We start from the raw sequence: 13,895 nt of genomic DNA on the forward strand, positions 1-13,895 counted from the left end.
TAAACCAATAATAATTCCTCTGTGTACATCCGTATGCTGCACAAGTCGGCATGATTGAAAATATGTGAATTCAAATAAAAATGCAACCAATAATAAAGAACGACAACGTGAATGCAGCAGCGCATAGATTTGCTTGTTTTGTTTTGGGTGAATGGGGATGACGGCTGCGCGGAGGACAGGGAAAGGGAGAGTAACCTAAATGGCTTCAGCTTTTTGATCTCATGCCGTCTCCTGTTTTCTCAATCTAAATTCCTTGCTAGGATCTATGGGGTGGAAAGCGCCAAATGCAGTCTTGCTCTCTCATTCATTGGTCGTTGGAGGTTTAGACACTTCTCAAGGCGTGACCTGTCTCAAAGGAAAGCGTCGCTCCTGATAGGTAGGAGTCTTGCGGAAGGGCGATGGCTTTTACACAGAGGACACATTCAAGATGGCTGCCTTGAGAAACATTGTCTGTTGCGGGCCGGTAAGAAAGGTTAATTACATAGCATAAGGTTATTTTTTTTAATGCTTTTGTAGTAGAAATTCTGTGTATTTCTTCCTGTTCTTTGTCTTTCCTGACAGAGCCATGTAGTGAGGCTGCTGCGGAGAGATTTTCACCGGACAGCAGTGGCTGGGCTGCAGGTAATCTTACAGATCTATATTTTGTAAAAAGAGAGATATGCACAGATGTTAAAAAAATTTCCTTAACAAAAAACCTTATACTAGAAAAATGCCCACATATATGTGTGGTGTGCCACAAATATTGGGGTTTTTTTTCAATATTTTTCAAGTGACATTGCAAAGGGTCTTTAGGGAACGGTTTGCAGATGATACCAACAGATATCCTGGAAGGTCTAGAAAATATTAGAAAAGACCTAGAAAAGCATGAGGAATGGTCTAGAGTTTGGTATAGAGGCCAACCCAATTTCTGTTTTGGTGCCAAAACTGGCCAGAAATCTTCGTATGGTCTTGGTCTAAAATGCCATTACCTTTTTGACTTAAATTTAAAAGGTTATTTTTCTGTCCAGTGTTCGTATGTCTTCTCCTCTGCCCAGTGAGTGCCTACTTTACTGCTCTGGTGAGTTGAAGCAGGCATGATCTGCAATCGTTCTTGTCCATCCTGTGGCCTTAGTCAAAATAACTACCATGAGATTTGCCACTGGAGGTCATGACAACCATTTTGATGTTGGAGCCAGTACAATCTGGTGTGACTGTGTGTTAGGTCGGTTTCAGTTGATACTGGATGGCGAGTTTCAGCCACAGATTAAGTTTTGGTCAAAACCAGAAAAAATGGTTTCAGTTGCCCTCTAATTTGGCAGCTAGGATTTAATGCTAAAAATACATGCTCATGTACTTAGAATGTAAAAACTCCAAGTAGTACAATACACTGTGTGATCATACATGATGCTTTTAAGGTGATGAGGCAACAGAAAAAGCCAAAAGGATCCTTTGTGCACTAAGAAAGACCAGCAAGAAAATGAGGTGACTGTGCCTATTTAAGTCTCTAGTGAGACCTAATTTGAAGTAGTGTGTGCAATTCTAGAGATTAAATCTTTAAAACGATATTAACCAGATGGAGTCTGTTCAGAGGGCAGCTACAAAAATAGGACTATATTCTTTGTTATAATATCTAATGTATACCTTGGAAGAAAAGCAGGAAAGGGGTAGTATGTTCAGAGACATTTAAATACCTCCAACCCACACAAATAAAGGTGTCGAGCCTTTTTATAATAGAAAGGAAGCTATGAAAAAGGGGTCATAAAATGAGGGTGCACCTCTCTTGTTTTGTTATGTGTTATTTGTTGCTGCTTACATTTCTAATAGCATGTTGAATAAACATCAGTTAAAATGAGAGTGAAAGGGCAATATTAGGCCTAATAGGTTGATTGGTTAATATAAAAATGTTTTTCATTGTTTATTGTGTTTGTTTATGCTTCTTTTTCGACCAGACCAACCCAGAACAAGTAGGGTATGTTCATCTACCAGCAGATGGAGACAGAGAAATAAAGTAGTTTCAAGTGATTCATCCATTAGGGTATCGTGCAGCTGTAGAATGTGCAGTGTTTTCTCTGACTCCAAACAGATGGTAGTCAGACTGTGCTGCTCCTCCTTGGTGCTTCTTGGCTCTTCACCTGGTTATTATCTTAGTGTCAGTGGAGTTGATGGGGGAGGGGGTTCTTTTATTTGGATTTTGCTCCTATTGTATATATTGGAACAGGGATAACATTCCATGGTGCTGAGTTCTTACCCCCCCTCCCCCTCCCGGGGTGATTCTTGGTGATACTGAGTCGCTTTTCTGTCTCCTTGTTTCTTCTCTGGGCAAAGTACTTATAAGGGGTTTTAGAAGGCTAAATGCTTTCTGTTTGAGACAGGTAGCCTTGGCTCAAGTGTTTCCTCTTGTGGCAATTTTTCGTACACACTATGGAAGGCTCCCACAATTTTCACTCGCAATGGTTGTCCAATTGGCAGGAATTCTAATTACCTGGACCTCATTCTTTTTATGTTCTGTAAATACTGTTGCCTCACCAGTTGTATGATTCACCTACCAGCATGGCACAGGCTGGCATAATAAGCAGAATTGTCTAACTTTCTAAGGTATGGCATCATAAATATTAAATAAAAATGTGCACTCTTGTGGTAATTCTCAACGCTGGAGTGCACATTTTTATTTAATACTAGTAAAAAGGTCCCGTTTCGGAAAGCAATGAAACGGGTGCTAGCAAGGTTTTCCGTGATCAGCGCAATCGCCGGTATCCGAGCCTGCTCCCTGCTCCCATGTGCTGCAGCGCACGCTTCTCGCCTACCTGACAATGACCCATGGTATCAGCTGTATGTTTACTACAAACTATATATTCTTTTTACGACTTGTAATTCTTCTTATTGTTACTATGTAAGCCGCATTGAGCCTGCCATGTGTGGGAAAGCGCGGGGTACAAATGTAATAAATAAATATGCTATACCAGCAGGTCCTTGACTCAGAGGCACCTACTGTATAAGTAGCACCCTTCACACAGGCAGCTATATTCAGGGCTGTGGAGTCGGTACACCAAACCTTCAACTCCTCTGTTTTTCTACTGTGCAACTCTAACTCCTACTGATATTAGACCGTTAAATCTTGTTCTGGATACAAATTAGTGGTAAAAAAACATTTACCATATATTATAATGTACTTTTTTTTTCTTTTTTTAAATTAAGCTAGAATCGATACATTTTTGCCAACTCCAACTCCACAGCTTTGGCTATATTGCACACTCTTTAGTAGTAGTTTACCATTACCTCTCAAGGGGTAACACTGGTCAGCCGTGTGCCATAGTTTCATCAAGTCAAGGTTTAGAAAAAAGGAAAGACTTGACATTATCCCTATCTGTTATTCCCCTCTTTTGAAAAAAGAGATGCCTTGCTTCCTATTTTGAATAGTTTTCTGCTTCTCCGATGTTGTTGATTGCTAATCCTCTATAGCATTCTTACTCATGACCTCCTTATAGGATTTGTAATTCTTTCTGAGTTTCTACTTGTATGCCTGCTCCCTTCCCCACTCCTAATAAGAGCTGCATTGTTCAAGATATTCCATTTTCTTTTTCTAGTTCATTCATTTTGGGGCATCCCTTGTTCTGGAATGATCTGATATGGACAATAAAGGAAGGTAAAATTATGTCTTACCTGATGTTTCTTTCTTTCCTATCAGATCTGCCCTACTTGATTTTGATCCCAATATGCATTGTGATCAGAGGGGGTTGGAGTTTTCTTTCTCTCTCTCTCTCTCTTCTCCTGACTCTGTGAAATACCTTGATGTCAGTGAACTATGTATGTTCTGTACGCTGGTTTAAATCGCATGCCAATCACCCCAGTGAAATGACAGAACATCATTATGAGTAGACTCAGAACTCTTGAACCAAAATCTTCTTTAATGCATTAATCAAACAAGGAGAAGTAACTTACAGTTCAGATGTGCTAGACAAGTGTAAGGCAAACTGGGAGTCTGTTCTCCAACTACATTCTTTCTTTCTTTCTTTCTTTCTTTCTCCCCTCTCTCTCTCTGTCCTCTTTCTTTCTTTCTCCCCTCTCTCTCTGTCCATGTAAGAGAGAAGCTGTAATTAATTCAACAACTTGATGCTGTTACTTTTACATTGGTACAATCTTTAAGTCATTGTAGATTGAAAAAATCATACAACAGAATACAGCATAGGCAGTTTCAGTTCACAGAGGACATATGCTGCAGACTAGATCTTACAGACCTGACGGGGAGAGAAAGGGGGGACAATATCTAACATGCATAGAGAACAAAGCAAGCCAATGGAATCCCATAGGATACAGGGAGCTGGACATATGCTGTCACAAGGAACTAGGAACACAGGGATTTGTAGTTCAAGAGCACAACCTTATTTAAAGTTTCAGACAATGCTTAACATATATACATAAACAGCCTGCCTCCATGCAATATATACATAAACAGCCTGCCTCCATGCAAATGGAGGCAGAACAGTGTACCGCACGTCTTGGTTCAAATATTGCTTGTACCTGGCATTTGCTGTAGGCTATTCAGTCTTGTTTTGTATTTGTTGGCTATTTGGAACACTGAGCATTCTGTAGCTGCACAGTACCCTTAAGGGGCAAATCACTTAGAACTACTTTATTTCTCTGTCTCCATCTGCTGGTAGGCAGATGTAACCCACTTGTTCTGCACTGGTCTGGTAGGTCTAAAGGAAAGACAATTATCAGGTAGGACATAATTTTACCTTTTAGCTTCAGCAGTTTTTCCTGGCAATTTTAGGTTCCCAGCTCAGTCAGGACTAGTGTGTATTGGACTACAGTGCCATGAGCCTTCCTTCACATCCACTCACCACCCAAGGATTATTCTGTTTTGTAACCCGCTCTCCATCCCAGCTGTTGTACTTAACCTATAGTTATGGATTACAGGTCATGGCTTTCATTAGAACCAGATCCATGTGCTCCTGGAATCTGGCTAGTGGGTGTCACTGTTGAACAGTGGCTGAGCCTCCTTTCTTTGAGGTTCAGTGACCATTGATCTTTGAACATCCAGAACTGGGCCTGGGAATCAAAAGGTTTTAAAATATCAGTCTCGTTGACCAACCTTTAACAAAATATTCTAGGTGGAATATAAATGTAATAAATAAGAAGTCATCCTGTTTGCTTTCAGTTTTACTTTTCTTCCTTATAGAAGTAACATCTCTTTAGAATGTGTTACAAAGTTTTTGGAACCAAAAGTAATCTGTCTACTGTATATTGATTTATCCAATAGGTGACGGTTCGCGATGCATTAAATCAGGCTTTGGATGAAGAGCTGGAAAGGGATGAAAGAGTGTTTCTATTAGGTGAAGAAGTTGCACAGTATGATGGTGCATATAAGGTAGGATGCTGGTTGTCGTAGATTGTATAACACCAGAATAACTCAATATGAAAACTGAGTGGATATTTTTTTTAAACAGGTTAGCAGAGGTCTCTGGAAAAAATATGGTGATAAAAGGATAATAGACACGCCTATTTCAGAGGTATTACTTTATAAAGTTACATCTTGCTTTTAAATGATATATTTTATATTCATATTTTAATGTTTTGTTTTGTTTTTTAAAGATGGGATTTGCTGGAATAGCAGTAGGAGCTGCTATGGTATGTATTTCCAGATAATATTGTTAAAAATACAAATGGTGTGAAGTGGTGTTTATTACTGAGATCACAGTTTGAATCTGAATGATTAGTTTTTGGTTTTTTTTAATTTGTTACAATTTAATAGGCTGGATTGAGACCTATCTGCGAATTCATGACCTTCAACTTCTCCATGCAAGCAATAGATCAAGTAATAAACTCTGCTGCCAAGACGCATTACATGTCTGCAGGTCGGGTACCGGTCCCTATTGTCTTCCGGGGTCCTAATGGTTCCTCTGCAGGTGTGGCTGCCCAACATTCTCAGTGTTTTGCAGCTTGGTATGGGCATTGTCCTGGACTAAAAGTGGTCAGCCCTTGGAATTCAGAGGACGCCAGAGGTCTGCTTAAAGCATCCATTCGAGATGATAACCCAGGTGAGGAATATTAGTGCCAGAGGATAGAGTGCTAGTACCAAATGTAGAAAAGTGTTAATCTAAATGTAGCAAATCTATGAAGTGGCGCCTACACAGACCCTAAACTCTTAGGTAGGGATGTTTAATACCACTATGTAATTTGTTGTAAAGAACTTTGATTATGTTCTAAAAATGCCAATCTTTTTTTTTTTTTTTTTTTTTTTTTTTTTGGATATTCAAAATTGTACTGTACCTTTTTGCTGAGTATCCAAGTTGCAATTTTTAACATCCTGATTTTAGACATTTTGCTCCACAGTTCATCCAAATTTGATGGGGGTGTGTTTTGGATGGGGCATTGGTGACCCCAAAAGATAAGATGTTTTTCTGCAATAGTGGAACAAAATGAAAATTGTCTAGGGTCTAAATTAAGACATTTTTGGCAAGATCTGTTTTCAATCACGACTAAAACCCTAAATAATCTACTCCCTTACTCCCCCCCCCCCCTCACAGCCCCCTAAGTTGTGACTGTGCCAGTACACACTAAGCTCTTTAAGTTTCAAATATGATGGGCGTTCCTATTAGAGCAACTGTAGTGGTGTACAGTAGGTATTTTTCTGCTCCTGGGGGGACTCACTGTACAGTATAAGGGGTTTATAGTGAAATGTGTGCCTTGGACCTTTTATGTGAAGTCCACTGCAGTGCCCCCTAGGCTGTACTGGGCTGGCTGTGTGACCAGTGTACTAAGAATGATGGCCCTCAGACATCCTGATGGCTGGTTTTTGGGCATTTTTCTTTATCTTTTAAACCTCGTATTTGCATCGCAGATAAAGACCTGTACGGTCCATCCAGTCTGCCCAACAAGATAAACTCATTTTACATGGTATGTGATACTTTATATGTATACCTGAGTTTGATTTGTCCTTGCCTTTCTCAGGGCACAGACAGTAGAAGTCTGCCCAGTACTGTTCTCCAGTGTGTCCTTCAGGTCCTGATCCTTCACTGCCAGTGGTATGCAAATAAAAGTTATTGCACCTACCTCTGTTTTCCTGCTCTTCTAATTTGTCTAGCAGCTCTAGTCGTCTCAAGGCTCCTTATGCACTTCTCGAAGTTTTCGGGGTGATCTTGACGCAGAATGCGATCCTCCACTCTTTGTATCCGATTGGCATGGATTTCAAACCCTTCTTTAATCTCCTCAATGGCAGTTTGGATTTTAGGTATCTTATCCTTCAATAACCTCTGTGAGGTATTTAGTCCTTGAACAGTGGCATTGTGAAGATCGGGCCTGCTGGAGCATTAGCCAATGTGGAATCCTGCTTCTTGTGCTTTTCTCAAACTCCCACAGGTAGTCTTGATCGATGTAACTCCCCATGGCTCCATAGTGCAGAAAGATGGCGTCATCACTAGATATAACTAGCAGATGGGGCATATTTAATGTACTGATGGATATTGTTGAGGATTCCCCAGAGGAGTATCCGCTGAGCTCAGAAGCATCACGTGATCCCCTGGGCATTTTTCTCTTGATGTTTTATTTTCAAAATGTCCCAAAAGAAAAACGCACTGAGCTCAAAACATCCTAGGAAAAAGGTGATTTTTTTTTTTTCAAACCAAAAAGAGAACCATTTGAACCTGAAAAATATCTGTTCACCACTCAAGTTTTGGACGTTTCTACAAAACATCAAAAATTGGATTTGATGTTTTTGAAAATGCCTCCCCCCCCCTCCCCCCCCCCCCCCAATGTTGCAATGTTGGTATCATTTTAGTACCTCTTCTACCCTTTTAATGACAGTTTAACATCCAGAACGGAACATAACTTAGTGCCACCTTCACCTTACTAGTGAGACCAGACTATTTTCTTCTTAACAAAGCAAACCATTAACTTTCCTAGTTGTCTTATTGTATGCGCCGACTATCCATTATCTGAAATGATTCAAACCCAGATTGCTTTGACAGTTTCCAATTCTTGTCCATCTTATCACCATGTAGTGAATAAAGTCTTCATTCCATACCCCCATCCCATCTACCAAGTGAATTTTGAGTGCTTTAAGACTTTACATGGGTAGTGTGACAAACTTTATATCAGTTTCTTTTTAATAAGCTTCCCCCCTCCCCCTAAGAAGTCCAATTTTCAAAGAGATTTAGCTGGATAATAGTTACATAGCTTGATTGCCCTGGTTGAAAATTCTCTGGTCTAAAATGGATAAGACGTCTGGGTCCACTTTCAGCTAGATTCAAGACTGGTATTTCTGGGTGGAAGAAGGTGTTGAGGTTTGGAGAGTAAATGGCAAACATACAATTTGGATTTTAAAATGTATGCACTGCTGTGCACCATTCAGCCAAATACATAACAACGTTGCACTCATATCTGGTTGCATTCTGAGAAAAGCTTCCTGGAGGCCATTCTACAGCGTTTTGTACCCTTCTGTCTTTTACATTTGTTGTTGCATTGTGTGTTTTGTTAGATAATATTCTGCATGGCAACACATCAGCTTACCCTCCTTATTAGGAATGAAAATAACTACATCACAGTAGCTTTTCATTTTTTTTCCGGAGATGAGAAAAGGGGGCAAGGGAGAATTGAATTAGTTTCCATTAAGGTAATTAAAGAATCCATACCAGCAGAGTGATTTTAATATCTGTTATGTTCTTAACCATTGATGGAGCTGTTCTGTTCTCTGCAGAGCACTATGGTAAGACATTGGCTTTAATAGTTGACTTAAAATTCATATGGTTGGAGCAAAATACAACCACAGCTTATTTTCATTTGTCTACCTATGCAGTTGTAATGCTGGAAAACGAATTAATGTATGGTGTCCCCTTTGAAATGTCTGAAGAAGTTTTAGCAAAGGACTTTGTGATTCCAATTGGAAAAGCGAAAATAGAAAGAGCAGGTTAGTAAAGCATTTGTTTCATTTTGCCAGGTGGATCTTACTCTGTTTTCCTAGACATTCTTCTTTTGGGGCCTGTTAAGAGTAGGAATATAATGGACCATAATCTGTGTGTAGTTTTATTTGACTGCATAGCCTAGTTTGGCCTGTCTGTGTTTTACCAGCTTAACCTACTGTCCATTTTTAAGGCCTAAAATAAATGTAATTTACATGTCTAGGACTATTTTAGATGTTAACTTAGTAGTAGCAGTGCAGTGGCCAGAGTTAGCCTTGTTCTTTATAACTTTGCCAAACATGATTGTCTGAATTCATCCTCCTTCAACTAGCATGTACAGTGCCTTGTAAGAGTCTTCACACCCCATAGGCTTTTTCATGTTGTACTTTCAAAAAATACAGTTCAAAATCCATACAAAAAAAAAAAATTTCTCATGCATGATACACAACATTGTTTCTTTCATTGTGAAAGAACAATTAGAGAAATATTCAAAAAGTAATTAAGAATAAATGGCAAAAGTCTTCACTCTGTGCCATATCAAAAGCATACAGTTCAGTTCCCAAAAATTGCTTTAATATAATGGGAAGGAATATGGCTTTAGCTTGTTCCTTTTTTTGTAGTAGTTTTTAAGGTGAGTTTTCAAGTACTGTAAGTATATAACCTACCTCTATCCAGCCACAAGAGGTGAGCTGATTCAAATTCTCCTGCACGAAAATTCTAGCTGTATCTGTTCTATGAAATGAATTTTAAGGAAAGGTCTAAACTTACTGAATAAGAGCCACCAGAATGAAACTAGGATAACTAGTCAAAGACCAAGAATCGGGGGGAGGCTATAGGAAAACTTGTATGTAGGCAAATTTCTCATGCATATTCATTGGTAGAATCCTGAAAACCTGTCTGGCTTGGTGTGTCCCAAGGACTGGGTTGAGAACCCCTGGTGCAGTGGTTCGCAAACTTGGTCCTGGAGGCACCCTAGCCAGTTGGGTTTTCAGGATGTCCACAATAAATATTCATGAGATTTGCCTTCACTACCTGCAAATCTGTCATGCATATTCAATGTGGATATCCTGAAAACCTGACTGGCTGGGTTGCATCCAGGACTAGGTTTGTGTATGTGCTGATTTTCTCCTTACTGCTTGTCTGTATAAATACTGAGGAGCTGGACTAGATACCAAGAGAGATGTTGGCTCAGTTTTCAGTTCTCTTATCACCACCTGCTGGTTAATGGACACGACTATCCACAGGTTATGGAATCGTGGGCAGGACTAATGGAAAGAAAATGGTCAGTTAAGACCTAGTTTCTCCTTGTGGGTCATAGATCTGGACTACAGAGAAGACTGATCTTTCAGCAAAATGATGACCCTAAGCAAGCAGCAAAAGAAAGAAAGAATGGCCTTGAGTATCCATACTTGAATCAGTAGAAAATCTGTGCCAAGACTGGTAGTCCAAAGCTGATGTGCTGCCCATTTGAAAGAGCTTGAGCTATTCTGCAAGAATGAGCTAAAAAAGAAAGAAAGAAAACACAAACAAACCTTTTCTGCTCTGCTCTTCAAAGTTGGTAGCCTGGCTTACGGCTGTTGCTGCTGCTATAGGGCCTTCCAGCAAGTATTGAGTTAGGATATGAAGTCACAGTTGTTAATTTTTGATTGTTGCTCTACTTCTTTTGCATGGAATATGTAGAATATATTATGTAAAACCAAATTCCTACTTCAATGTAAAAACTGTACAATTCAAAAATTTATTAGATCTAAAACTACAAGAGGTTGAAGACTTTTTTTTTTTCTACAAGGCACTGTATGCAAGACATGACAGGGAAGTAAATAGTTCTAAGATGAACTGTGTGACTGCACTTATTAGGCCTGTTATTTTAGTCGTATGTTGTTCCTTAACTGGCCTAGTTTAGAAAAATGTATTCTTATAAATTAATATTCAAGTCATGCCATCAGATTATGAATTAAAGGTTTTAACTTTCCCATTTACTTTCTTCATGAATTGTTGGTACAAAGACCCTGCAAGAGCATCTGAACTGAAAGTTAGATTACTGGAGCATATTAAGAGAGTGTGTTGTAGGAAAATTTTAAATTCATTTAGTAACAAAATGAAGTTATAGCTAATAATTTCACTTCTTCATAGTGTAAACCAAAAAAAAAAACTACTGCATAAACATGTTAAATAGGAAAAAGCTAGATTTACTTGCAGGTTGCATAGACGGTAGAAGTTACCTTCTAGTTGGATGAGTGGAAAATGAGCTTATGCAGTAATGAGGATTTACCTTCCATTCCTGACATCATTTCAAGTATCCTTACCTTGTTGCAGGAACCCACCTAACTTTGGTTTCCCACTCCAGATCTGTTGGACATTGCTTGGAAGCTGCCACTGTGCTGGTAAAAGAAGGCGTTGAGTGTGAGGTCTGTCCAGCCTTCTTACTGTAAATGGTTTTTTTTCTTTTTTTTTTTTTTTCAAATCAAGTACAGTTGATAATTGCTTAGTGTGCCTTAATTCTACCATGCATGCCACACAACCACAATGTGCTAAATCATTGGCCTTGCAGCCTTAGAAAGAAATTGAAACTTTGGGCTCTTTTATTAAGCTGCATTAAGCAGCTAGTGTGGGTTTTCAGCATTGTTGATAGTGGACCCATGCTTTAAAAAAAAAAAAAAAGCCTTACTGTTGGTCATGTTAGCTTCCTGATGCAGAACTGGGTGTGATGTGGGCAGCTGCTGTGGTGTAGTTGCCCCTGACAGCTAGCATAAGGGTCAGTATTGCATGGTAGCTGTTACGACTGCTGCATAGTGCAGCTGAACGTCCTGCCACCTTGAGGCGCCTCTTTAATTTACTACCCAATTCATTAGCTGTATTGCAGTTTACCTTGGGAAGAGAAATGGGACTTGATATACTGCCTTTCTGAGGTTTTTGCAACTACATTCAAAGCGGTTTACATATATTCAGATTCTTATTTTGTATCAGGGGCAATGGAGGGTTAAGTGACTTGCCCAGAGTCACAAGGAGCTGCAGTGGGAATCGAACTCAGTTCCCCAGGGTCAGTCTACTGCACTAACCACTAGGCTGCTACTCCACTCCACCTTGGGGGGGGGGGGGGGGGGGGGGAGGTCAGTAACAGTAGTCCTCTTCCACTCCTGCTCAGGTTTGTGCCATTACCTAAAATGGTGTTTAGTAGTAGTAAATCTCCTTAGAGGGAAGGATGATCCCTAGCAGAGGTAAACCTACTAGTATAGGTCATTGGCACCATTTGGGGTGATGGTGATGACCCAGGCACCAGTGGAGGAGGAGAGGGGTAGCTGCCGTCATGTTGCCCATGATTTCACAGCCACAGTTACATGCTCAGGCCAATAGCATAGAGGGCCCATGTTCATCAGCCCAATTGTGTAACAAGATAGCCATACAGTAACCCTGTCCTGTGCAGTAGATGCAGGGTGCACAGCCTTCATTTACTGCAGCACATAATGCTTACTGTAGATTAATTTTTGCATTAAAAACGTGGTTAGTTCAAAACATAAGGCCCCTTTTATGTGTCTGTCGGTAAAAAGGTGATTTGAAAACAAATTTCCCTCTCCACCCTCAGGTTATCAACCTGCGTACCATTCGACCAATGGATATTGAATCTATAGAAACTAGTTTGATGAAGACCAATCATCTTGTAACAGTGGAAGGAGGGTGGCCTCAGTTTGGAGTAGGAGCTGAAATCTGTGCCAAGATCATGGAAGGTATAACCAAATACAGTATAACCTGGTGATGGTTTTGCATTTAATTTACAATTTTTTTTTTTTTTTGTGTGTGACTGGGGCCCACTGTAAACATATACATGGTAAGCTGTATTCTGACTTGATACCTTGTTTGGGAAAACTATCTCTATTAGTTTTCATATGTAAATTGTAAATAAATCTCAGGCCAAGTCAGGATGCACTTGTCAGCCTGGAACATCTGTCAAGTGATAACCTCAGAGCTCAAAGCAAAGGTCTTGGTATAGCTTGTACTTTAATAAATCTTTCCTGGTTTCCTGTATTGATTCCTCTTAGGATCAGCCTTCAATTATCTGGATGCTCCCGCCATACGTGTTACAGGTGCAGATGTTCCTATGCCTTATGCGAAGACACTGGAAGAAAACTGCATACCTCAAGTAAAAGATATTATATTTGCAGTTAAGAAAACACTAAATATTTAATTTACATTTTTCCCAAAGTCATGAAAGCGCCATGTCTTCAAACACATTAAAACTGTGCAGCTATCAGTTGTGACTGTACTTGAGAAACTTTGTTTGTATTCCAGCTCGAATGTAGACTGAATTTTATAGTTAATGGTCTGCATTGCAGCCTGTTTATTTGTTGGAAGCATATCCTACAAATCATGTAAAAGTATACTAATTTATTTATTTGCCCTTTTATTAATTTGTAACGTGTACTTCTAATACTGTGCTCTGTGTTTAGGAAACAGTGCAAACGTTTTCTATAGCTGCAAACTGGAATATCCCTTTAAGTTCCAGGACAAATCTCACTTTCTACAGTGATGACTTTCTTCTTGTATAGGAAGAAAATGTTTGCTGCTCATGTTCATTTATTCTAAACGGTATCAGTACATCCATTTTTTTTTCCTGTAAAATTTCAGTGGAGTTTTTTTTTCCTAGTACTTAGCTCTGAGAAGAGACTACACATTGTACATATCATAAAAAGAAATTGCTATAAAAAGCACTTTTACAAAGTCACTAGTCTCATAATTGCTTCCTTTTTAAATAAAATGTTACATATTTAAGACTGACTGTTTTGTCGTCTTTGGTCAAGCGCAGGAGGCCTGCAACAAACTGTTTGTTTGAGGCTGTGAACTAGGCTGCTGCCTCTACCATGAGTCCTATTTAATAATTCTTCCTTCTCCGTTTGTATCTATGGACGGGAAAAGAAAGTAAATCAGGCCGTTGACACAGCCCAGCCCTGTTCTGTCCTCCCTCACCAAACATCTCACAGCATGCTGCCAGCGGCTGCTAACAGTAAAAGAAAAGAGCAATTG

At 39.6% G+C, this 13,895-nt stretch overlaps 1 protein-coding gene across 1 annotated transcript; it reads left to right on the top strand.

Moving 5' to 3' along the window:
• Positions 1 to 321: 321 nt before the first annotated feature.
• PDHB (pyruvate dehydrogenase E1 beta subunit) lies at positions 322 to 13,649 on the top strand. The gene is made up of 10 exons (XM_030205357.1): positions 322 to 463; positions 562 to 621; positions 5,240 to 5,347; positions 5,427 to 5,489; positions 5,572 to 5,607; positions 5,732 to 6,017; positions 8,774 to 8,884; positions 11,193 to 11,284; positions 12,460 to 12,601; positions 12,914 to 13,649. Exons 1-10 carry the CDS (start codon positions 428 to 430, stop codon positions 13,057 to 13,059), a joined length of 1,080 nt encoding a protein of 359 aa, XP_030061217.1. The 5' UTR covers positions 322 to 427; the 3' UTR covers positions 13,060 to 13,649.
• Positions 13,650 to 13,895: the final 246 nt, after the last annotated feature.

This window comes from Microcaecilia unicolor, chromosome 6 (genome assembly GCF_901765095.1).
Source record: "Microcaecilia unicolor chromosome 6, aMicUni1.1, whole genome shotgun sequence".
In the NCBI taxonomy this organism is placed as follows: domain Eukaryota; kingdom Metazoa; phylum Chordata; class Amphibia; order Gymnophiona; family Siphonopidae; genus Microcaecilia; species Microcaecilia unicolor.

What these genes read in the sequence shown, in the direction of transcription:
- PDHB (XM_030205357.1), top strand. Translation starts at nt 428, where the DNA reads ATGGCTGCCTTGAGAAACATTGTCTGTTGCGGGCCG. An exon ending in TAGACACGCCTATTTCAGAG is followed by an intron (nt 5,490 to 5,571) that starts GTATTACTTTAT and finishes TGTTTTTTAAAG; the next exon opens with ATGGGATTTGCTGGAATAGC. An exon ending in TAGCAGTAGGAGCTGCTATG is followed by an intron (nt 5,608 to 5,731) that starts GTATGTATTTCC and finishes ACAATTTAATAG; the next exon opens with GCTGGATTGAGACCTATCTG.